This window comes from Rhinoraja longicauda, chromosome 7, assembly GCF_053455715.1.
Source record: "Rhinoraja longicauda isolate Sanriku21f chromosome 7, sRhiLon1.1, whole genome shotgun sequence".
NCBI classification, from domain to species: domain Eukaryota; kingdom Metazoa; phylum Chordata; class Chondrichthyes; order Rajiformes; family Arhynchobatidae; genus Rhinoraja; species Rhinoraja longicauda.
The window spans coordinates 46,816,507-46,839,494 of NC_135959.1; the positions used below are offsets into that span (position 1 = coordinate 46,816,507).

The following is a 22,988-nucleotide window of genomic DNA, read 5'->3' on the forward strand; positions in this document are numbered from 1 at the left end:
TGAGAGTACCTACTCTGCGTGATGTATTTTCCCTTCCTATTATCATTTTAATTATCAATTTAATATTTTATAATATTCCAGTCACTAGGGAACAAAAATGAAATCATGATTAAATTGGATTTCTCAAGCCAAGTTATTCTTGTAAACAAAACATTAATTATATTTTCGATGAATAAAAGATAATTACATGCTCTGAGGCAAGGCCAGACCTTTCTTGATCAAGTATTGTGCAATGTTGACAAACTGTCCAATTTCATCCTTTGTGTACAGCTTCACTGGCAGAGGTGACTTGGAAGATGATCCCTAGAAGTAGTTTTTATGCAAAAAGATAGTTATAAACTGCTAAAGTGATCATATCTGCTGACCTAATTTTATGCATGTTACAGAAAGCTAGTCAGATACAATTTAAAAACTAATTACTCAGCGGCATTACCTAGTATCTGAGCTATCCAAAAATTAAGATCAGAAGGTTAAGATCTTGTTTCTTACTACCGATGACACAAATGATAGCAGCTGACAGATTCCGTGTTAAATTTTGAGTGGAGAACAAAAAGGTTTTGAGAGAAAAAAATTCCTCTCCAGAAAAAAGGTGCCATACTGCAGCGTCATTTTGCAAGCAGCACTACAGATAAAAGAAACAACACAAACTGGTGCTGTAACTGTTTATCTGCAAGTCCATTTAAATAGGCACTATTAATGATGACAATGATGTACAGACTGTTAGGGAACAGGCGAAGGCATGCCATCATTTAGAACTATCTGCTTTATTGTTGAATAGAATATTTTTGAAATCTTACGTAGCATGCCGAGTTGCAAAAAAGCATGATACAGTATTGACATATAACTGTTAGAAATACTGGTCTCTTTTATAAAGGTCTTAGCAGTCTAAATCTAGGCAATTGAGTGAAGAGCGCACTATCTCAATCAAGTGCACTTTGCCATCCAATTCCATTGTATTAGGTAAAATGTTCATCAATTTCCACAAATGCGCTTTATCAGATGTTTGCTTAATCCCCATGATGACCACTGTCATAAATATTATTCATCTCATTTGTTCTATTTCTGGGAATGGGAGCAGAAAAAAATGCTCATTTGGGGTATCCAATCGACCCACACTAGAAAGGTTCATCTGGAGATAGCTACCATCCATGCCCGTGATAATCACCCAACAGCTAAATCATTCTATAATCCAGATATACACAAATTTCCCCTTCCAGCAGAAGCAAAATAAACAAAAAAAGGAAGAAGAATGCCTGACATGAAGAAGTATTGATATTAGGGTGCACTCACAGTACACAATTCAGAATTCTTGCCAAAGGTTATTATGTAAGTGCACCATTATCAGCCTAACCTTTTCATTGGCCACACCACAACAATCCGTTCTTTTCTCCAAATGTTGGATATCTTTCTCCTACAGATAGAATGACAAAATAAATCTCAACACATTATGCAGTCTTTTGGTGCTGTTATCTTCCAATTGCACAAACATGCAAAGGAAAAACATTGTTAAAAATCCTGTTTTATTGTGCTTAATTGAGTTGTCAATGAGCACAATTGACACATGAGATCAAGTATTATTATGCTCTCTCCAAGAAGCAATTCTAAAATCAGATTGAACTGACTCTGGCTGTAGGAGCCCCAAAGTTTACTAGGTGGTGACTTGGATGCAGACAGCACTCATTTTAGGAACCAGGATGGATCAGATAATATTGTTTTTTCTTATATATAAAATGATTTTTCTTGTAAAGGATTAGAATTTTCTTTCACTTTACCTCTAAATCTACAGTTCAATATACACCCAGCCAGATTGAGCAGAAATGCCAGTATCATAAAATTTATTCTGTATTCTCCTCCTTGCTATATCATAGAGAAAATCCTTGTGGTTACTCCCAACAGTCAATCAATATCCTGCGGTGTAACAAGACTAATTGAACTCATTACTTGCATACTTCAAATTTATATTAACCCATCAAAATAATTTGGATTTTTTTCTTATGATGGCTGGTACTATATTGATCAACTTAATCATAATCATAATTTTAAATGTCATTAAATTTTATTCATTTAAACAAATTTTAATTTTGACCGGAAGATGGTTGGAACAAAGACCAGAGATACGAAACAATAGGTGTGAGCATATTTCCATTCAGCTGGTGTTCCTCTCACCTGTTCTAAAGAACAATTAGAAGTTACAAATATCAAAGATTAAACCAGGGAATAGAGAAATTGTCTGACCATTTTATTTGTTGCTGTTATTATGTTTACCCACCACCCAATAGGATCATCTTTATTAGTCTCACGTATTGAACCGAGGTAACTATTTAATATTTCTGCAGAAAGAATTATTATTCTAACATCATAAAACACAAAACGATGTCAAATTATTCAAAACTGATTTCAAAATCTGAAATCATCATCATTGGTCCAAAAACGCTCACCAAATCCACCCAAAACTTCATCCTCAATATTGATGGTCTCCCAGTATCCACCTCCCCTCACATCCGGAATCTTGGAATCATCTTTGATCAAACCCTCTCCTTCGACAAACATATCAAACACATCACAAAGACAGCCTTCTTCCACCTCAAAAACATTGCCCGTCTCCGTCCATGCCTCTCCTCCACAGCTGCAGAAACCCTCATCTACGCCTTCATCACCTCCCGTCTGGACTACTGCAACAGCCTCCTCTATGGCGCACCCTCAAAAATCATCAGTAAACTTCAATACATTCAAAACTCCGCTGCCCGTCTACTCACCCACACCCCGATCCGTGACCATATCACCCCCGTCCTTTACAAACTCCACTGGCTCCCCATCCCCCAGAGAATCCAGTATAAACTCCTCATGACCTACAAAGCCCTCCATAACCTGGCCCCATCCTACCTGACCGACCTCCTCCACAGGCACACTCCCACCTGCACCCTCCGCTCTGCTGCTGCCAATCTCCTATCCCCCCACATCCGGACCAAACTCAGATCCTGGGGGGACAGGGCTTTCTCCATCGCTGCTCCCACCCTATGGAACTCACTACCCCAAACCGTCAGAGACTCCTCCACACTCACCACATTCAAAACATCACTGAAGTCTCACCTGTTCAGTACTGCCTTCAACCACTGAAGGTCACCTCACCTTCTGTCTCCTTTCTCTGTTCATTTACTTATTTATCTATTTATTCACTTCCCTATGTTCTCTAAATCCCTGTAAAACGTCTTTGAGTATATGAATAGCGCTATATAAATGTAATGCATTATTATTATTATTAAAACTAAAGAATAGAACATTCAAAATATGATGTGGATGTTTTAATGCATGGACTGACCTCAATTTTCATGAGAACTGAACTTTCAATCAGAGTATCTTCCAAAAAATCACATGATGTTGCTGCCCACTTTAAACTCCCTCCAGCTGGTCTAGAACATTGAAATTATTTACATTATTTTCAGTTATACGAGCATTTTTATTACTTAAAAATTATTTTATATCAATCCCAACACAAGCAGCAAAACAAACTAATTGGTAAAAATTAGAAATGTTTGTAGAAGGCCTTTAATAAAAACTACCTAAAATATTGCAAGTTATGCAGCTACAGTATTTATCCACAAAACAATTCAATAAATAACTCTGAATTTTTTTAATATTCACCCTAATAATAAAACTGCAATAGTCAGAGGATTTTAAATTGACCTGATGGATGATAGACTGCATTCAAATGCCAGAGGTTCAAACTGAAATTCTTCTTTAAGCTGCCTTAATATGCAGCTGTTCACCATTTCTTTATTTCCAAAGTCATAGCAGAACACCTGGGTAAAAAAATTACTTAAGTGAATGCACCAATACAGTGCAAAAAGCTATAGAACAAAATGTCATAAATATCACACACCCATCAATATTCCATATCAGTTAGCAGTAATTTTCCTCTATGAAACAGCCCAAAAAGCCATTGCCCCTTTTTGACACGAGAACCATTTTGGATAAAGGTGAATTCCACATTCTAAATTATATGAAAACAAAATCTAATCTTACAAGGTTCCTAATAGTCTCACAAACTGTAGAATTACCTCAGTTGATTAATCTTGTGGATTAGTACTTAGGAAAAATATTTTATAATTGTATAGACAAAGTAAATACATGCAAAACCAATGTCATCTAAGAAAAGCAAAGGAAGTAGATCGGTAGTCCAAGAAGAGTAGATATTCGTTTTCATGCATTCCTATTACAGACTAATACACATAACTATTTTTGCCAAAAGTTAATCATGAACATGTCGGGCAGTCTGCAATTATTTTCCAGAGCTGGTGAGATTTGTCAATAGTACCATGCAAATAATTAGTCTTAGACTAGCCAACACGCAACATTACACCTTGAGTTATGCATTTACTTTATTGTTAGCAAATGCCTTATAGGAGGATATGATATTTAAAATCATTAACTCAGATTTAAAAGCCTTGGGTAATTGGAGAAATATTTAATTTCCAAAACTCTCCCATTTTTATACAATAGTTTCTAGAAAGAGAGATTTATTGGCAACACCGCATCTCATGTAAATGTTGAATAAAAATCCAAGTTTCCAAACCCTCCATCAATGCACAATGTTCAACTCGAAGGTATCACAAAATGCTGGAGTAACTCAGCAGGTCAGGCAGCATCTAGGAGAGAGGGAATGGGTGACGTTTCGGGTCGAGACCCTTCTTCAGACTCAATGTTCAACTAATGCCTAAACACATTGTTAATGTGCAAAGACAATGCCATCACAAATAATTACCTCCGCAATCTTGTCTGAAATCATTTTGGTGACTTTTCCTCTTCGCCATTCTTTGGTCTTAGAAACTAAGACTACGCAGTCCCTATTTTCTTCCCATTCAACCTCATTGGGTTCTAATGATGAATACACATCTTTCATTTCCTCCTGCAAACTGAAACAAATATTTATATTCTATCGATTTTATATTTTCTGTTTTACATGCAACTATACTATCTTATGATTCTTCTACAGATTTTGTTGACAGTAAATAAACGATGTGCTGTTAATGCCCATGAAAAGACCTGCCATGATCTCTTTTAATAGTGCAGCATCCATGAGCGACTGAATGCTTACCCTTTTCAGTCGTGATGCTGTTACATGATTGAGCGATTCAGTGTTGAAAGGGGTTAAATGTTAGTCACTACAATTCTTCTGCAAAGTATTTTAAGGAGCCATATAGACTTAATAACATTGAATTAAATTTAACAGATAATAGATATATTAAAGAGGAAAGATCCTGTGCAGGTAGAGGAGATTCAGTTGACATCATGTTTGGCACAGATGTTATGGGCTAAAGAGCCTGTTCTGCTGCTGTACCATTTTATGATCAGGGTGTCAAATGCATCTGTGTTTATAGCTCATCCCCAATTCCTTGAGGTAATATAATTGGGAAAAATACCCCCAAAAACACTGCATAACAAGAGTTTGCGACTGAGCAATACTTACTCTTTCAGTAGATGTTGAGCCACTAATGGTTGAACAAATATACTACTGGGAGATGCCACAAATGTGACTTTTACAACAACATGCTTGGCCAAATCTGAAACATTTTTACTTGGTCCTTCCATCCACAAGTCCATTCCTTCAAACAAATGAGATTTTACAACATCCTGGAAAACATCTAGTTCTTCAATCTTATTTATTTGTTTGAAATTCACAGGGCTTTTGTTGTGCTCCATAAAGAAACCTGTAGAATGGCTTTGAAAATAACATTGAAAAGAGGAAATTAATAAAAACACTATTCACAGCCCATCTAAGGCAGCATTATAGATCGAGAACTGTCTATAAAGGTAATGGTAATAACAATTGCAGAGGTTAAGGTAACAACAATGTAGAAACCACCAAAATGTTAGAAGGTCACAGCACTATTCTGAACACATAACATAACTTAAGTCAACCTTCATAGAAGGAATATAAATATTTTTTGTTAATTCCCTATTTCACCTGATATAACACAAATCCCAATCTACATTCTATTTGCACGTTTTCTAGAAATTAAAGTTCCAAATCATTACCATTTAACAATATAAATGTCCAAACTCTGCACATTTATCATTAAATTAAATGAACAAAGAATTGAAGATGCTTACTTCTGCGTAAAGTAAGCCAAGTTTTCTTCAACTAGGATATTGTTTATACAAGACTTAGTTCCATTAACTTGTGTTGTTGAATCAAATAAGTAAACTGATAATGTGTTTCCTAGAGATTCACCTATTGGACAAGGAAGACAAATTTAAGTTGGCATTTTGAGCTAAAGTCAAATAAAAGAAATTGTACAAAGTTTGTTTAACATTTGAAATTGTCTTCTTTTTGGTAGTATAAATACATCAAATATTTAACATATTGAAGCCATTCCTAAAACCTGGCTGATCTACTGTAGACAAGATGCAGACACTGCAATGTAAAATATACACCCTCGAGCACTATTTAAGTATCACAAGTAAAAGACCAATAAGCACCCTTCAGAAGGACGGTGTGTAGATTTAAATAAATTTATAGACATGGATAGTCAGCAGTCGATTGTGAAATTGACCACGGATACAGATGATGAATCATTTGTGAGAAATGTGTGTAAGGGATGGATCAGGAAGCAGTGGAGACAAAGATTCAACATAAGAAAATATTTTTCTATTAATATGCAGAAACAAGGAACTGCAGATGCTGGTTTAAACAAAAGGACAAAAAGTGCTGGTGTAACTCAGTGGGTCAGGCAGCATCTCTGGAGAACATGCATAGGTGATGTATTGGGTAAGGACTCTTCTTTAGTCTGAGGAACTTTGTGTCCTCAAGCTTTTTTGTTAAATTACTTACAAGTCATACACCACATGCACTTGTTCAGTGTAAGATGCTCAAATCTTTCTTTTACACAATCACTCCAGCCTTCTGTAGTATTGACAGGTTCCACATCTGACAGTCTACACTGTAAAGCCTGAAACATATTATTGGTGGCATTGTTTCAGTTATTAAAATTTAAACAAAGGAAAAAATCAGCACATTTCCTTCATATGTTGATATCTGGAACAATTACAGTCCACCGTTGATTTCCCAACACCCTTGGCTCCAGCCTTTCTGGATTATCCGTTTTGCCAGACCAACAGAGGTCATGGCCTCTGAGAGGACTCTAGCAGTTCCAGAACGGTCCGCCTAGGCCACCGGGGAGCCACGATACTGGCCCACAAAGTCGGCCTTGGAAGTCAGGAACGGATCTGCTGGCTCCAAATCATATATATACAGTGCGGAAACAGGCCTTTTCGGCCCACCAAGTCCGCGCCGCCCAGTGATCCCCGCACATTAACATTAACACTATCCTACACCCACTAGGGACAATTTTTACATTTACCCAGTCAATTAACCTACATACCTGCACGTCTTTGGAGTGTGGGAGGAAACCGAAGATCTCGGAGAAAACCCACGCAGGTCACGGGGAGAACGTACAAACTCCTTACAGTGCAGCACCCGTAGTCAGGATCGAACCTGAGTCTCCGGCGCTGCATTCGCTGTAAAGCAGCAACTCTACCGCTGCGCTATCGTGCCGCCCGTAAATGGGCCAAAGGTCGAAGTCAGCCACCTCACCTGATCTAAGAGACCTCATTTTGGGGGGGAATTCCAGGGGGTAGGGTTTCCCAAGTGTGCTTTTGTAATTTTGTCCAAAAGGTGCCAGACCACCAGTTGTCGGAAAATCGGTGGTGGACCTGTACCATTTTTCTTCATTATTAATCAGAGACAAGTGAAACTTTAATAAAATCCTTAAAGTTAAGGAAAGATAATTATTCATGGTAAAAAATTAAAACCTTCACAAACTAAGAAATAGTATGAAATGGAATATTCAAGTATATGAAAAATACATGCATTTAAAATGTAGATAGGCAAAGATGACCGACAAAATGCACAAAACAAAATCCTGAACGAAAGCTAATGACAGCAGGGTGGCTAGATGATGTTTATTGTTTCTGATGACAAAGAATTTGGCCAAGGAACTGCGAGAACCAACCAAATTTAATAGCATTACAAGACTATAATGAGCACTAGAGAAGGCATTCAGGGCCAGTGTTTTTTTAATCCTTTTTTTAATCCGGGGGGGGGGGGGGGAATGTGAGGCGGGTGGGGGGATTAGGAGGGTTCGAGTGGGTGAGGGGGACGATGGGGGAGTGAGAGGGACAGTGGGAGGGGATGGGTAATAGAGAGTGGGGGGGAAGGGGGACAGTGGGGGTTAGGGGAGAGTGGGGGGTGGGGAGGAGGGGAGAGTGGGGGGTGGGGATGAGGGGTGAGTGGGGGTCGGGAGAGTGGAGGTGGGAAGATTGGTGGTGAGAGGTGGATGAGGGGAGGAGGAAATAGGGGTGGGGAGGGGGAAATGGGGTTGGAGGCAGGGCTGGGGGGAGTGGGGGCAGGGGAGAGGCAAGTGGGGTGGGGGCAGGGGAGGGGCAAGTGGGGGGAGGAGAGAGTGGGGATGGGGAGTGGGGGGAGGGGAGAGTGGGGGTGGGGAGGAGGGGAGATTGGCAGAGAGTGGGGTGCGGGCAGGGAGAGTGGGGGTAGGGGGAGGGAGGTGGGAACGAGTGGAGGGGGAATAGGGGTGGGGAGGGGGAAATGGAGGTGGAGGCAGGGCTGGGGGGAGGGGAGGGGCGAGTGGGGGCAGGGGAGGGGAAAGTGGGGGAGGGGGCAAGTGGGGGTGGTTAGGGGGGATGGAGTGGGTCAGTGGGGGATAAGGGGGATTGATTGGGGATGTTGAGGGTGCTACACCAATACAGGCTTTGGGTCCAGGGCTCACTCACTCACACCCTCTCCCCTTCCCTGTCCCCCCTCTACGAGGAATGGGCCCAACGGGTCCACTTGGTCTAGTATATATATATAATATATATATATTACTAAAACTCGGTTTGCTTATGTGCATGTGTGTATGTGTGTATGTGTGTACCATGCCCTTGCTCTCTACACAGCCAAAACGGTACACGATAAGACAACAATTTTTGGCCCACCCTACTCACCATTCCCCTATGGTGTGAATAAACCCACTTTCGTTACTTTTTAAAAACAATTTACATAAACTTTAATAAATCCGTCCCACCTGGAGGACCGGCGCCCATCCCAGTCTGCCCCGCGCCTGACCTTCCTCCCATATTGCAGCGCGCTTCAGAGGCTATGGCAAAGGGTCCAACAAGATGGCCGTCGCCCGCCGCAGGAGAAATGCCGCCGAGGTTAGTGCCTTCTCCCTGTCCACTCTCGCCATGCCGTCCCCTCCTCCCCCCCCCCCCCCCCCCCGTTCCCCGCCGCAGATCGCAGCCAGGCTGCAGGAGACGCTTCGGCCCCGCAGGAGAAACGGGACCGACGTCACTGCTTTTCCCCTCTCCCCCCTTGCTGGCATACGGCCACAGGGGCACTACCCGCTCGGCAACGGCTCCACGGTTGGGCTGAGGGTGGCGGGAGGGGAGGGGTGGAGTGGGAGGAGGGGGTTGGTGGGGGGGGGGGGAAGAAGGAGAGAGGGATGGGGAGGGGTGAAGGGGATTGGGGAGAGTGGGGGTGGGGAGATGGGGAGATTGGGGTGCGGGCAGGGAGAGTGGGGGTAGGGGGAGGGACGTGGGGGCGAGTGGTGGTGAGAGATAGGGGTGGGGAGGGGGAAGTGGGGGTGGAGGCAGGGCTGGGGGGAGTGGGGGTAGGGGAGGGGCAAGTGGGGGAGGGGCAAATGGGGGTGGGGTCAGGGGAGGGGCAAGTGGGGGTGGGGAGGGGTCACTTTATAACATGCCACACATAGCCAATTCATTTGAAATGCGTTGGCAATCAACACAGCACCTTTGTCTTCTCCTAACTAATTATAAATTTGTATCCTCACTTTTATACCACGTTTTTATGCAATGCAACTTTCATAACACGAATGGAAAGTGAAAGCTGGCGGATAGGATTTTGGAGCAAATGTGAAACAAGGTATCTTATGAGATGAAAATTGGTCCATTCCTAATCATTCCCCTTCTTTTCTATAGACTTACAATTTCTGTACTTTCAATATTTTGTTTTTCAAATTTATTGTTGATACTATTTATCAACAATAATATCCAGGCAATCCAATCCAGATCATGAATCCACACCTGTAAACACAGTCCTCCTGTCTTAGCTATTAGGTTTGTAATTGTGGTAAAAGAATAGAAAACTGCAGTCTAAAATTTCAGAAGGCGAAACTTTTAGGATGCACTGCTAAACATCTTGCATTAAACATGGGTACATCATGGTCAACACCTACCTGTATTGGTAAAGTTAGGAAGTCCCCTTTTAATTTCCGTATATTTGTTGCTGGTATTCTTGCAGTGTTGCCGTAATCAACGTATTTAACATCAACTTCTCGATGTCCAGGCAACCCTAAAAGACATATTTTATATCTTCTAAACTCTGTGATGCTTTAAACACATACCAACAGAATAAGAAACGCAAATGAACCCAAAATACAAAGCTATTTCAAAAATAATTTTTGCATATACAAAACATTTGGCTCTCACAAATGATTTTTCTTTACAAACAGCAGCAATTAATTATGAATATTTTGCATAAAGAAGGAAAATGTGGTCCAGACCAGATTTAGCTCATTTAAAAAAAGGAGCCATGAATATTTCTAGCAAGGAGATTTATGGATAGGAACCTGAAGAATAATAGCAAGTTTCTTCATACAGTGCATTCAGAAAGTATTCAGACCACTTTTTCCACATTTTGTTACGTTACAGCATTATTTAAAAAAGGATTAAATTCATTTTTTTATCATCAATCTACACACAATACCACACAATAGGGGGGGCGTGGCTGCGTTCTGCAGCTGTCTTTTTTTTTGTTTTTGTCTTTGTTATCGTCTAAATGTTTCTTTTGATTCATTTTTAACTCTGTATATGTGGGGGGTGGTGGGAACCTTTTTTTCCAATCTCCTCCTCAACGGAGATGCGACCTTTACCGTGTTGTGTATCCGTTCGCGCTACGGCCTAACACCGTGGAGTCGGCGGCCTCCAGCTGGGATCAACCTTGAAGACGCCAGGTCGCAGGGCCTGGACTTACCATCTTGGAGGCTTCGGCCGTGGGCCCTGCAGACTGCAACATCGGGAGTTCGCAGGTCCCTGGCTGGCGACCGGCTTTCGGGAGCTCCAGCCGTAGCAGCTTCGACCACCCCGGAGCGCGAGGTTTGATCGACCCGCTCGCAGGCCCCTCATCGCCCTGCGTGGCCTGGCCGCGGCACTTTCCATCACCCGGTGGGGGCTCAGGACCTTTATCAGCCTGCTCGGCTCGGCCCTGGCACTTTCCATCGCCCGGTGGGGGCTTCAAAAGTCGGGAGCCTCGATTGCCTCGTGGCACCACGGGAGAAGAATGAGGAGGAGATAAGACTTTTCTTAGCCTTCCATCACAGTGAGGGTGTACCTGGAGCAATCACTGTGATGGCTGTTTGTGTTAAAAATTGTAATTGTGTGTCTTGTGTTCTTTATTGTCTACTGCCAGACCCTGACGTGAGAGGACGCTGGCGCTATTTGTTCGCCGCTTCTCCGTCAGGACAGTTCGTTTGTTTGTTTTTATGTCTTGACTGTTTTTGTAAAGCGTCTTTGAGCATCTGGAAAAGCGCTATAAAAAATAAATGTTTATTATTATTATTATTATTATAATAAAAAAGCGAAAACAGGTGTTTAGAAATTTTTGCAAAGTAATTAAAAAGAAATAACTGAAATATCACATTTACATAAGTATTCAGACCCTTTACTCAGTACTTTGTGAGGCACCTTTGGCAGCGATGACAGCCTGAAGTCTTCTTGGGCATGACGCTACAAGCTTGGCACACTTGTATTTGGGTAATTTCTCCTATTCTCTGCAGATCCTCTCAAGCTCTGTCAGGTTGGATGGGGAGCGTCGATGCACAGCTATTTTCAGGTCCCTCCAGAGATGTTCGATCGCGTTCAAGTCCGGGCTCTGGCTGGGCCACTCAAGGACATTCAGACTTGTCATGAAGCCATTCCTGCATTGTCTTGGCCGTGTGCTTAGGGTCATTGTCCTGTTGGAAGGTGAACCTCCGCCCCAGTCTGAGGTCCAGAACGCTCTGGAGCAGGTTTTCATCGAGGATGAAGGTTTTCATCAAGGATCTCTCTGTACTTTGCTCCATTCATCTTTCCCTCAATCCTGACTAGTCTCCCAGTTCCTGCCGTTGAAAAACATCCCCACAGCATAATGCTGCCACCACCATGCTTCACTGGCCAGGTGATGAGCGGTGCCTGATATCCTCCAGACGTGACGCTAGGCATTCAGGCCGAAGAGTTCAATCTTGGTTTCATCAGACCAGAGAATCTTGTTTGTCATGGTCTGAGAGTCCTTTAGGTGCCTTTTGGCAAACTCCAAGCGGGCTGTCATGTGCCTTTTACTGAGGAGTGGTTTTCATCTGGCCGCTCTACCATAATGGCCTGATTGGTGGAGTGCTGCAGATATAGTTGTCCTTCTGGAAGGTTCTCCCATCTTCACAGAGGAACTCTGTCAGTGTGACCATCGGGTTCTTGGTCACCTCCCTGACCAAGGCCCTTCTCCCCCGAATGCTCAGTATGGCCAGCTTTATGAAGAGCCCTGGTGGTTCCAAAGTTCTTCCATTTAAGAATGACGGAGGCCACTTTGATCTTCGGGACCAGCAATGCTGCAGAAATTGTTTTATACCCTTCCCCAGATCTGCGACTCGACACAATCCTGTCTTGGAGGTCTATGGACAATTCCTTCGTCTTCATGGCTTGGTTTTTGCAATGACATGCACTGTCATGTCCAATCAATTTAATTTACCACTGATAGACTCCAATCAAGTTGTGGAAACATCTCAAGGATAATCAATGGAAACAAGATGAACCTAAGCTCAATTTTGAGTGTCATAGCAAAGGGTCTGAATACCTATGTAAATGTGATATTTCGTTTTTTTTTTTTAAATTACTTTGCAAAAATCTCTAAACACCTGTTTTTGCTTCTTCATTCTGGGGTATTGTGTGTAGATTAATGATAAAAGAATGAATTTAATCATTTTTTAAATAAGGCTGTAACGTAACAAAATGTGAAAAAAGTGAAAGGGTCTGAATACGTTTTGAATGCATTGGATATATATATATTTTTAAATTTTATTTTTATTTTTTATTTATGTATTTTTTCCGGGCAATACAATACAACAGATTGACCATACAGTTTTGAAAGTTAAATAGTGCAAAAAAACATTGTATCAAAAAAATAAAACAATATAATCACACATATTTTCTGACCAAAAAAAAAAGGTGTTGGTGGAAGCCAAAGCTTATTATGCCTACCCTTAATACTTAACAAAATATTAGTAAAAAACCCCACAAGATCATAGGTCAGAAGCAGATAAACAAAACATAGAAAGAAACAACATATAGTCAAGAACCATAATTTCTATCATGTCAGTCATTTCTCAGTGCTGATTACATATTTTGTATCTTTCAAATATAATATTTTTGAAAATTTTCTTGAATTTACACATATTACTACACTCTTTTAATTCATTGTTGCAACTATTCCATAAATTGGCCCATTTAACAGTCACACATCTATTTTTCACATTGGTTCTTACCCTCATTTTTTTCAAATATATAATTACCCCAGAGTGGATACCTGCTCTCCCTCACTGAAAACAAACCTTGGATGCAATCAGGAAGTGTTCTTTCTTTTGCTCTAAACATTATTTGTAGAGTTTTAAAGTCTACTAGGTCCATAAAATTTAGGTCATATGATTTCATAAATAATGGGTTAGTTATATGTATATATATTTTGAGGCAAGAGTAGACGTTGGACCGCTGGAAAATGATGCTGGAGACGTGATAATGGGGATTAAAGAAGTGATGGAGGAATTAAATCATATTTTTGCATCAGTCTTTACAATGGAAGGCACCAGCAATGTGACTGAAATTCAAGAGAGTCGGGGGTGGAGTGGCTATTACTAGAGAGAAGGTGCTTGGGAAACTGAAGGGTCTGAAGGTGGATAGGTCACCTGGACCGGATGGACTGCACCCCAGAGTTCCGAAAGTGGTGGCTTTAGAGATTGTGGAAGCATTAGTTGTGATCTTTCAAGAGTCACTGGAGTCAGGAGTGGTTCCAGGTGATTGGAAAATTGCAAATATTACCCTGTTGTACAAGAAGGGAGCAAAGCAGAAGAGTGGAAACTATAGTCCGGTTAGCCTGACATCAGTGGTTGGTAAGATTTTAGAGTCCACTAGCCCGAGTGGATCCGTTGGGTCCAAGCTTCTCCTGATTGCCATTCCGCCTCCTTCAGGTACAGCCTCTTCCACTCCACTCCTCCACCCCTCATTGGCCGCCGCTCCCGTCACTTATGCGGGTCCTGTCCTTTCCCCTCCTTCCGGTCCCATCTCTTCCTCTCTCCTCATCCCCGTGCCTCATTGGCCACCACTCCCGTCACTCGGGCGGGTTAAGGTGCTTCTCTACCTACCCTCGGTTTGTTCCACTTCCTATGTGGACCACTCCTACGAAATTTGGTTGAAATCAATTATTGTCTAGGGGGTCGACGAGCCAAGCAAAATTGTATCGCAAGTTTATCATTTTATGCAAAAGGCAGCTCTATTTGTGCAATGAGTTACTCTAAAAAATAATAGCTCCTGTATAATCATTCAGCATATTTGCCCTATTTAAGGTTACGTTGAATCATTTCACTGTTCATATCCACAAAATTAAGCACTAGGCAGCTATTGATAGATATTGACATAATTAAAGAATAGCTGCCTTGTTTTATTTTAATCCGAGTTGCCAATGAACCTAGTTTTGGTGATTTCAATATATTGTGTGGAATGAAGGCAGTTGTTCCAGTATAGGTGCGACGATGACTCCTGGGGGTACTAGATGAAGATGCAGATGTACATTGTACACTATCACCAATACCAGTCATGTTATTTTCACTGCCATTGTCCTCACTGCTACTGAATTTCTGTGAACTAGTTGAAACTAAATCAGCCATCTCTTGGTGAGCTTTTTCCTTTCTTTTTGCTTCAGCATTTGCACTTTCTTCCTTGCACTGCATTCTTCCAGCAAGTACCTGGTCACTAGATCCGAATGATGCGGTACGATCGGTCTTCATTGATTGAAGAAATTGAAGATCTTCTTGATTTTTTATCAACTTCGCAGCATTTGGTGGCCATAATTGAAAGGTCTTATTGAAAGGTTCAGTGTCCATTTGTTTGAGCTTAACAAGAGTAGCTGGTGCTGTTCGGCGTGCAATTGGTATGGCCCTGATTTTTGCATTTTCATCTAACAGTTTTATCATCTTCTGATAAGCCTCAGAAATCACTGGAATGTTTGCTTTTCCATAAAATGGAAGAATTTTGGCAAGAACAATTTTTGCAGCTTCAGTTCTAGTTCGGGATTCCGAGACTCCCTTCTGAAGGTGATACATCAAACAGCGTAGTACTTGGTGACATGTTGGTAGACGTGAACCTGTGATTTCTGCAACTGAAGACGTAATTCTACTTCCAAGACCAAAGATTTCAGCTGTTTTACGTGTCACCTTTGCAGCAGATGTAGATGTGCTAGATCGTTCTGATGGTGGAGTTGAAGGTGCTTGACTTCCAGTTGATTGTTCATCCATTTTCAGCTGTGTAAAACGTTATTTCACAATAGGCAAATGAAAGCGAGAGGGGCCACAAGATGCAAAAGCAGGGATGAAAATGATAAATAATCCCAATTCACTCAACACAATCATGTTTGCTACAGTCCCTATCACTAAAAATAGACAGGGCAATTTCCACACTCATGCAATTAAATATTCCCCTTGTCAAGCTTTTGGAAATGTACTTTCCAGCACACTAAAAACAGACCTGACTTAATCTTTCACAGAATTGGAAGAAAAACCAAATATCATCAATTACCAATTTGTATGGGAAAGCACCAACTGTAAAACCACATGTATTTCTATGAAATTCACAAAAACTTGCAAAAATATATATATGGCAGCTATTATTGTGCACATATTTAAACTTCAAAAAAGCTGCCTTATGTTGTTTTAAACATATCTGAACAAAAACGACTCACTAGAACATAGCACTAATATATGCAATACACACTAAAGGCAGCTAATATATGTTGCATTCATTAATGGATCCTATTCGAATAGCTGCCATATGCACATAGTAGAGGACATAGCCCTCCAACTTTGGGCTACTGGTGGACCCCCTAAACAACTTCCGATTTATTTTACATTTCACAGAGGTTATTATTTTCACTAATGTACTAGGTAAGACTAGGTAGAAGTTAATTGCTTACTGTGAGGGCTCCAGAAGCACCCTAGGCATTTATTAAAGTTTAAAAAGTCATTTTTAAACTTTAAAAAGTGAATACCTTTTAAAATATAACAACCATTTGAACCGCAGGCCAATGGTAAGGTGGGCCTAAAATGTTGCGCTATTGTGTACCGTTTTGTGTGTATTTTGGGAACAAATCTATCCACAAACCAACAAATATACAGGATGAGTTTTAGTAATATATATATATCTATATCTATATAGATATAAATAACCTCTGTGATATGTGCTTTCCCATATATATACTAGACCAAGTGGACCCTTTGGGCCCATTCATCGTAGGGTTTCCATTGTGACTTGTGAAAACCGCCTTTCTTCTTTAAAATAAATTGCTTTAAAAAAAAAAATCTCAATGAAATAAATATGCTATGTAAAATCACCAGGACAATGGTGATTAAGGTGGTGCTAAAATTGTGGTGCTATCGTTTACCGTTTTGACGTAGTCCCATTGCCAAATCTCAGAAATATATATATATATATATATATATTCACAAGATCAGAGTTTTAGTAGTATACTAGCACAAGTGTGCCCGTTGGGCCCGTCCTCGTAGGGTTTCCATTGTAACCGGGAGGGGAGTGGTGGGTAGGGAAGGGGGAGGGAGGGAGGAGGGGAGGGGGAGGGATGGGGGGGAGGGGAGGGGGGAGGGAGGGGTAGGGGAGGGTAGGGGAGGGGGTAGGGGAGGAGGGGGGAGGGAGGGGAGGGGGGAAGGGGGGAAGGGGGGAGGGAGGGGGACCTCCCCTTTTCCCAGTACCCCTCTTTCCCCATTGGGCCCGTCCTCGTAGGGTTTCCATTGTAACCGGGAGGAGGGGAGGGAGGGAAGGGGGAGGGAGGGAGGAGGGAGGTGTGGAGGGAGGAGGGGGAGGGAGGGGGGGAAGGGGGGGAGGGAGGGAGAGGGGGGGGAGGGAGGGGGAGGGGAGGGGGGAAGGGTGAGGGAGGGGGACCTCCCCTTTTCCCAGTACCCCTCTTTCCCCGTTGGGCCCGTCCTCGTAGGGTTTCCATTTTAACCGGGAGGAGGGGAGGGAGGGAAGGGGGAGGGAGGTGTGGAGGGAGGAGGGGGAGGGAGGGAGGGAGGGGGGGAGAGAGAGGGGAGGGAGGGGGAGGGAGGGAGGGTGGAAGGGGGAGGGAGGGGGACCTCCCCTTTTCCCAGTACCCCTCTTTCCCCGTTGGGCCCGTAGGGTTTCCATTGTAACCGGGAGGGGGGAGGGAGGGTGGAAGGAGGGGGGAGGGGGAGAGGGATGGAAGGGTGGAGGGAGGGGGGAGGGAGGGATGGAGGGAAGGAGGGAGGGGGGGTGTTAGGTGGGGAGGGTTGAGGGAGGTGGGGAGGGAGGGGGAGGGAGTTGGGGAGGGAGGGGGAGGAGGGAGTGGGGATGGAGGTGGGAAGGAGGGGGGAGGAAGGGGTTGAGGGGTGAAGGGGGACCTCCCCTTTTCCCAGTACCCCTCTTTCCCCCACCACCAAGCCACCTCCGCAACGACCCCTGTTGTCCCCCTCCCCAGTCCCCATTCTCAGACCCCCCCCATTCTCTCTGTCCCCCAGACACACTCCAAGTGCTGTTTCGCAACACTTGCTCCGGTGGCCCACGAGCATAGAGGCCCCATGCTGATCTGTGTATGTTAAGTGACTTGCAATAAAAAAGACTACTTGAAAACAGTGCTGTTTAAAGTGCTGTTTAAGTGCTGTTTTTGCTACATTCGCGGTCACTTAGTGCTTCTCACGACTTTGAAAAAAAAGTCAGAAAAAAAATGTGAATTTAAAACGTCTGTAAAGATTAAACACCCAATAGCAGCTGCTTGTCCATTGTGACGCCACACGCTGAATACCGCGGGGGGGGGGGGGGGGGGGGGGGGGGGGTCAGCTCGAGCTCATCTCACAGGGGCATTGTGACATCACAAGCTGAAGACCTTGAAAAAAAAGGTCAGAAAAAAAAAAATGTAAATTTAAAACCTCTGTAAGCCAATAGCAGCTGTGATAGAAAGATAGGTACATATATACAAGATCTGAGTTTTAATAGTATACTAGAACAAGTGTGCCCGTTCAAAGCGGGCCCTTTGGGCCCGTCCCCACACCTCCCATTTTCTCCTCCCCCAGCCCCACTCTTACTCTCCCCACACCCTCCCCTTGGGCGGTGAGGTAGTGGTGGAGGGAGGGAGGTGTTGAGGATGGACCCGGGGGGGGGGGGGATAGCGGGGAGATGTTCTCCCGGGTGTGGGAGAGAGGAGAGAAGCAGGGGGGGAGAGGAGAGGTGAGCCGGCGATCGCGGGCTGGCGCCGCTAACGGCGTCCATTTTTTTGTTGCGAGTGAGGAGATTCCGCGCATGCGTGCTGAGCACAGAGTGAGGAGATTCCGCGCATGCGTACTGAGCACTGCCTCACCGCAGCGCCCTCTATCGAAACCTCAATAAGGGGGGGGGCATTGCATTAAAACCTGTGTAACTTAAAAAATATGCGACAGAATTAAATAAAAAAATCATTTTCCAGCATTGGCCCGCGTGGTGATTAAGGCGGTACAAAAATCGTGGCGCTACGGTTCACCGTTTTGCCGTATTCAGCCGACATCAGTGGAATATATATACAACGCTACAAGATCTGAGTTTTAGTAGTATATAGACTAGCACAAGTGTGCCCGTTCAAAGCGGGCCCGTTGGGCCCGTCCCCACACCCCCCATTTTCTCCTCCCCCAGCCCCACTCTTACTCTCCCCACACCCTCCCCTTGGGCGGAGTCCCACTCCCCAGTCTCCATTTTCTCTCCCCCAGACACACTCTTAGCATCATTTTGGGAGAGAGGAGAGAAGCAAGGGGAGAGAGGAGAGGTGCCACGCTGAAAGCCTTCAATAAATCAGTAGGAGGGGGGTTGGGCGAGTTTTTTGACGTCACACGCTGAAGGCAATTGAAAAAACGGCTGTTTTTAAATTTTTTTTAACTAAACCCTCTGTAACTTAAAAAATACGCGACCGAATCAAATAAAAAAATCATTTTCCAGCAGCGTTCAGCGCGGTGATGAAGGCGGTGCAAAAATCGTGGCGCTGCGGTTCACCGTTTTTTCCGAAATCAGCCGAAAAAACGGAGAAAAAAAAGTATTGACTTTTAAATCTCTGTAACTTTACAAATACACGACCGATTTAAATGAAAACATCATTTTCCAGCAGCTGTCAGCGTGGTGATTAAGGCGGTGCAAAAATCGTGGCGCTACGGTTGACCGTTTTTCAGAAATCAGCGAAATCACCAATGTAGCCGTCACAAGCTGAAGACTGAATCTGCACCGCAGCGCCCCCCTGAAAAGGGGGGGGGGGGCAGTGCTTTAAAACTTCTGTAACTTTAAAAATACGCGACCAAATTAAATGAAAATATCACGGCCGAGCGAGCGCGAGATTGGCGATTGAGGCGGTGCGAAAACCGTGGCGCTACGGTTCGCCTTTTTTCCGCAATCGATGTTACGTACGGTTCAGGTCATTCCCAAAAATATATACATACACAAGATCTGAGTTTTAGTTGGGCCCATTCCCACACGCCCAATTCTCTCCTCCCCCAACCCCAATCTTATTCTCCCCACACCCCCCCTTTCCCCACGACCTCCCCTTTTCCCAGTACCCCTATTTCCCCCACCACCAAGCCCCCTCCGGAGGACCCCTGTTGTCCCCCTCCCCAGTCCCCATTCTCAGACCCCGCCACCATTCTCTCTCATTCTCAGATCCCGCACACCCCTTTCCCCTACTCTCTCTTGCCCCCAGCACCAACAGGTCCCGGGGGGGGGGGGGGCGGGGAGCGCATCAGTGAAAGTTCCGGTGGGGGGGGGGGGGGGTGCGCATTAGTGAAAGGTCCATGGGGGGCGGGGGAGCGCATCAGAGAAAAGGTCCGGGGGGGGGGGGGGGGAGATAGCGGGGAGATGGTCTCCCGGGTGTGGGAGAGAGGAGAGAAGCAAGGGGAGAGAGGAGAGGTGAGCCCATACGCACAGCAGCGCCACGCTGAAAGCCTTCAATAAATCAGTAGGAGGGGGGTTGCGCGAGCTTTTTGACGTCACACACTGAAGGCAATTGAAAAAAACGGCTGGGTTTTTATTATTTTTTACTAAAACCTCTGTAACTTAAAAATTACGCGACCGAATCAAATAAAAAAATCATTTTCCAGCAGCATTCAGCGTGGTGATTAAGGCGGTGCAAAAACCGTGACGCTACGGTTCACCGTTTTTGCCGAAATCAGCCAAAATAACTGAGAGAAAAAAAGTCTTGACTTTTAAACCTCTGTAACTTAAAACATAAACGACCGAATTAAATAAAAAAATCATTTTCGGCAAGCGTCCAGCGGTGTGATTAGGCGGTGCACAAATTGTGGCGCTACGGTTTACCGTTTTGCCGTAATCAGCGAAATCACAGATATATATATATATATATATTCATACATACATTTATTCACAAGATCTGAGTTTTAGTAATAGATAGATAGAAGATAGATAAAATATAAATATTATATATATATATATATATACAGAGATATACAAGTGGACCTGTTGGGCCCATTCCTCATTGGGTTCCCATCGTGACATGGGAAAATCGAGTTTGTTCTTTAAATAAATGGCACATTTTTTCTTAAAAATAAAAAAAATCTTATCTGGAATGTTTTTGCTTTTTATGGTTAACATCCTCTCTTGGAGATCCTCGAGACTGTCCCCTCATTCAGCAGCAGCGTCAACTCGACTGCGACAGCAGTTGCTTTGAGCGGGAAGAAACCGCTCCCGCCACGTGGGACCCGGACCAATTGGGCGCCGAGCGGGAGGTCAGAGCGTTATAGTAATATATATAGATAATAAAGGATGAGGTTATGGAGTACTTGGAAGTTCATGATAAAAAGGCTGAAGTCAGCATGGTTTTGTAAAGGGGAGATCATGCCTGATGAATCTGTTGGAATTCTTTCAGGAAATTTACTTAGATTTTCCAGAAAGCGTTTGATAAGGTGAGGCTGCTAAAGAAGACGAGTCCATGGTATCAAAAAGGTTATACGAACATGGATAGCAGGTTGGCTGGATGACAGAAGGCAAAGAGTGGCAATAAAGGGAGCTTTTTACTGGTTGGCTGCCAATGACTAGGGAGTTCCGCAGGGGTCGGTGCTGGGGCTACTACTTTTCACGGTGGATATTAATGATTTGGATGAGGAGGTTGAAGGCTTTGTGTCCAAATTTGCAGGTGATACAAAGATAGGTGGAGGGGCAGGTAGTGCAGAGAAAGAAGGGACACTGAAGGACTTGGACAGGCTGGGAGAGTGGGCAGAGAAGTGGCAAATAGAATACAGTGTAGCAAAGTGCGGAGTCATGCATTTTGGTAATAGGAATACAGGCATAGACTATTTTCTAAATGGAATAGTGAAAGGCCTGGATAGAGTGGATGTGGGGAGGATGTTTCCCTAGTGGGCCAAATGGCCTAATTCTGCTCATATCACTTCTGAACTTAGGAAGGAAAGTGAATGTAATAGCTGAAACAGTTAATGCTGCAGCCAGGGTGGAAGCAAATAAGATTAGTCTGCAGCGCCATATTTACAGGCATGAAACTGGGGAAGAGCACCATGCAGACAAAGGCGCAAAAAGGGATTTGTAGTCAATTTTCTGAGACTCAACAGGTAAAACCATCCTCCACAAGGATGGTCTTGAAGCCCTCCGTTTCTTCCTTGACCGTAGAACTAGCCAATCTACATCTACTAACACTCTCCTCCGTCTAGCAGAGCTGGTTCTTACCCTCAACAACTTCTCCTTTGACTCCTCCCACTTCCTCCAAACCCGAGGAGTAGCTATGAGCACTCGCATGGGCCATAGCTATGCCTGCCTCTTTGTCGGGTACGTCGAACAATCCCTGTTCCAGACGTACACTGGCCCCATCCCCGAACTCTACCTCCGCTACATTGACGACTGCATTGGTGCTACCTCTTGTACCCATGCAGAACTCACTGACTTCATAAATTTCACCACTAACTTCCATCCTGCTCTTAAATATACCTGGACCATCTCCAACATCTCCCTACCATTTCTGGATCTCACCATCTCCATCACAGGAGACAGGCTAGTGACTGACATCTACTACAAACCCACTGACTCCCACAGCTATCTGGACTACACTTCTTCCCACCCCGTCTCCTGCAAAAAGTCTATCCCCTACTCCCAATTCCTCCGTCTACGCCGCATCTGCGCTCAGGATGAGGTGTTTCACACTAGGGCATCAGAGATATCCTCATTCTTTAGGAAACGGGGCTTCCCCTCTCCCATTATAGATGAGGCTCTCACTAGGGCCTCCTCTATATCCCGCAGCTCCACTCTTGCTCCCCCTCCCCCATTCGTAACAAGGACAGAGTCCCCTTGTCCTTACCTTCCATCCCATCAGCCAGCGTATCCAACAAATTATCCTCCAAGATTTCCATCACCTCCAACGGGATCCCACTACTGGCTACATCTTCCCATCTCCTCCCTTTTCTGCTTTCCACAGAGACCGTTCCCTCCGTAACTCCCTGGTCCACTCATCCCTTCCTACCCAAACCACCTCCCCCCAGGCACTTTCCCCTACAACCGCCGGAGATGCAACACCTGTCCCTTTATCTCCCCCCTCAACTCCATCCAAGGACCCAAACAGTCCTTCCAGGTGAGGCAGAGGTTCACCTGCACCTCCTCCAACCTCATCTATTGTATCCGCT

General features: G+C 43.9%; 1 protein-coding gene across 1 annotated transcript in view; it reads right to left on the minus strand.

The window, feature by feature from the left end:
- Window positions 1-22,988, minus strand: part of rnf17 (ring finger protein 17) — an 83,325-nt gene that overhangs the window by 20,308 nt on the left and 40,029 nt on the right. The window contains exons 16-24 of the mRNA XM_078403208.1: window positions 10,251-10,366; window positions 6,833-6,950; window positions 6,112-6,232; window positions 5,468-5,719; window positions 4,763-4,913; window positions 3,685-3,800; window positions 3,320-3,410; window positions 1,352-1,411; window positions 188-303 (exon numbers count right to left, since the gene is read on the minus strand). Coding sequence (XP_078259334.1) covers window positions 188-303; window positions 1,352-1,411; window positions 3,320-3,410; window positions 3,685-3,800; window positions 4,763-4,913; window positions 5,468-5,719; window positions 6,112-6,232; window positions 6,833-6,950; window positions 10,251-10,366 — 1,141 coding nt within the window. The remainder of the gene's footprint in view (window positions 1-187; window positions 304-1,351; window positions 1,412-3,319; window positions 3,411-3,684; window positions 3,801-4,762; window positions 4,914-5,467; window positions 5,720-6,111; window positions 6,233-6,832; window positions 6,951-10,250; window positions 10,367-22,988) is intronic.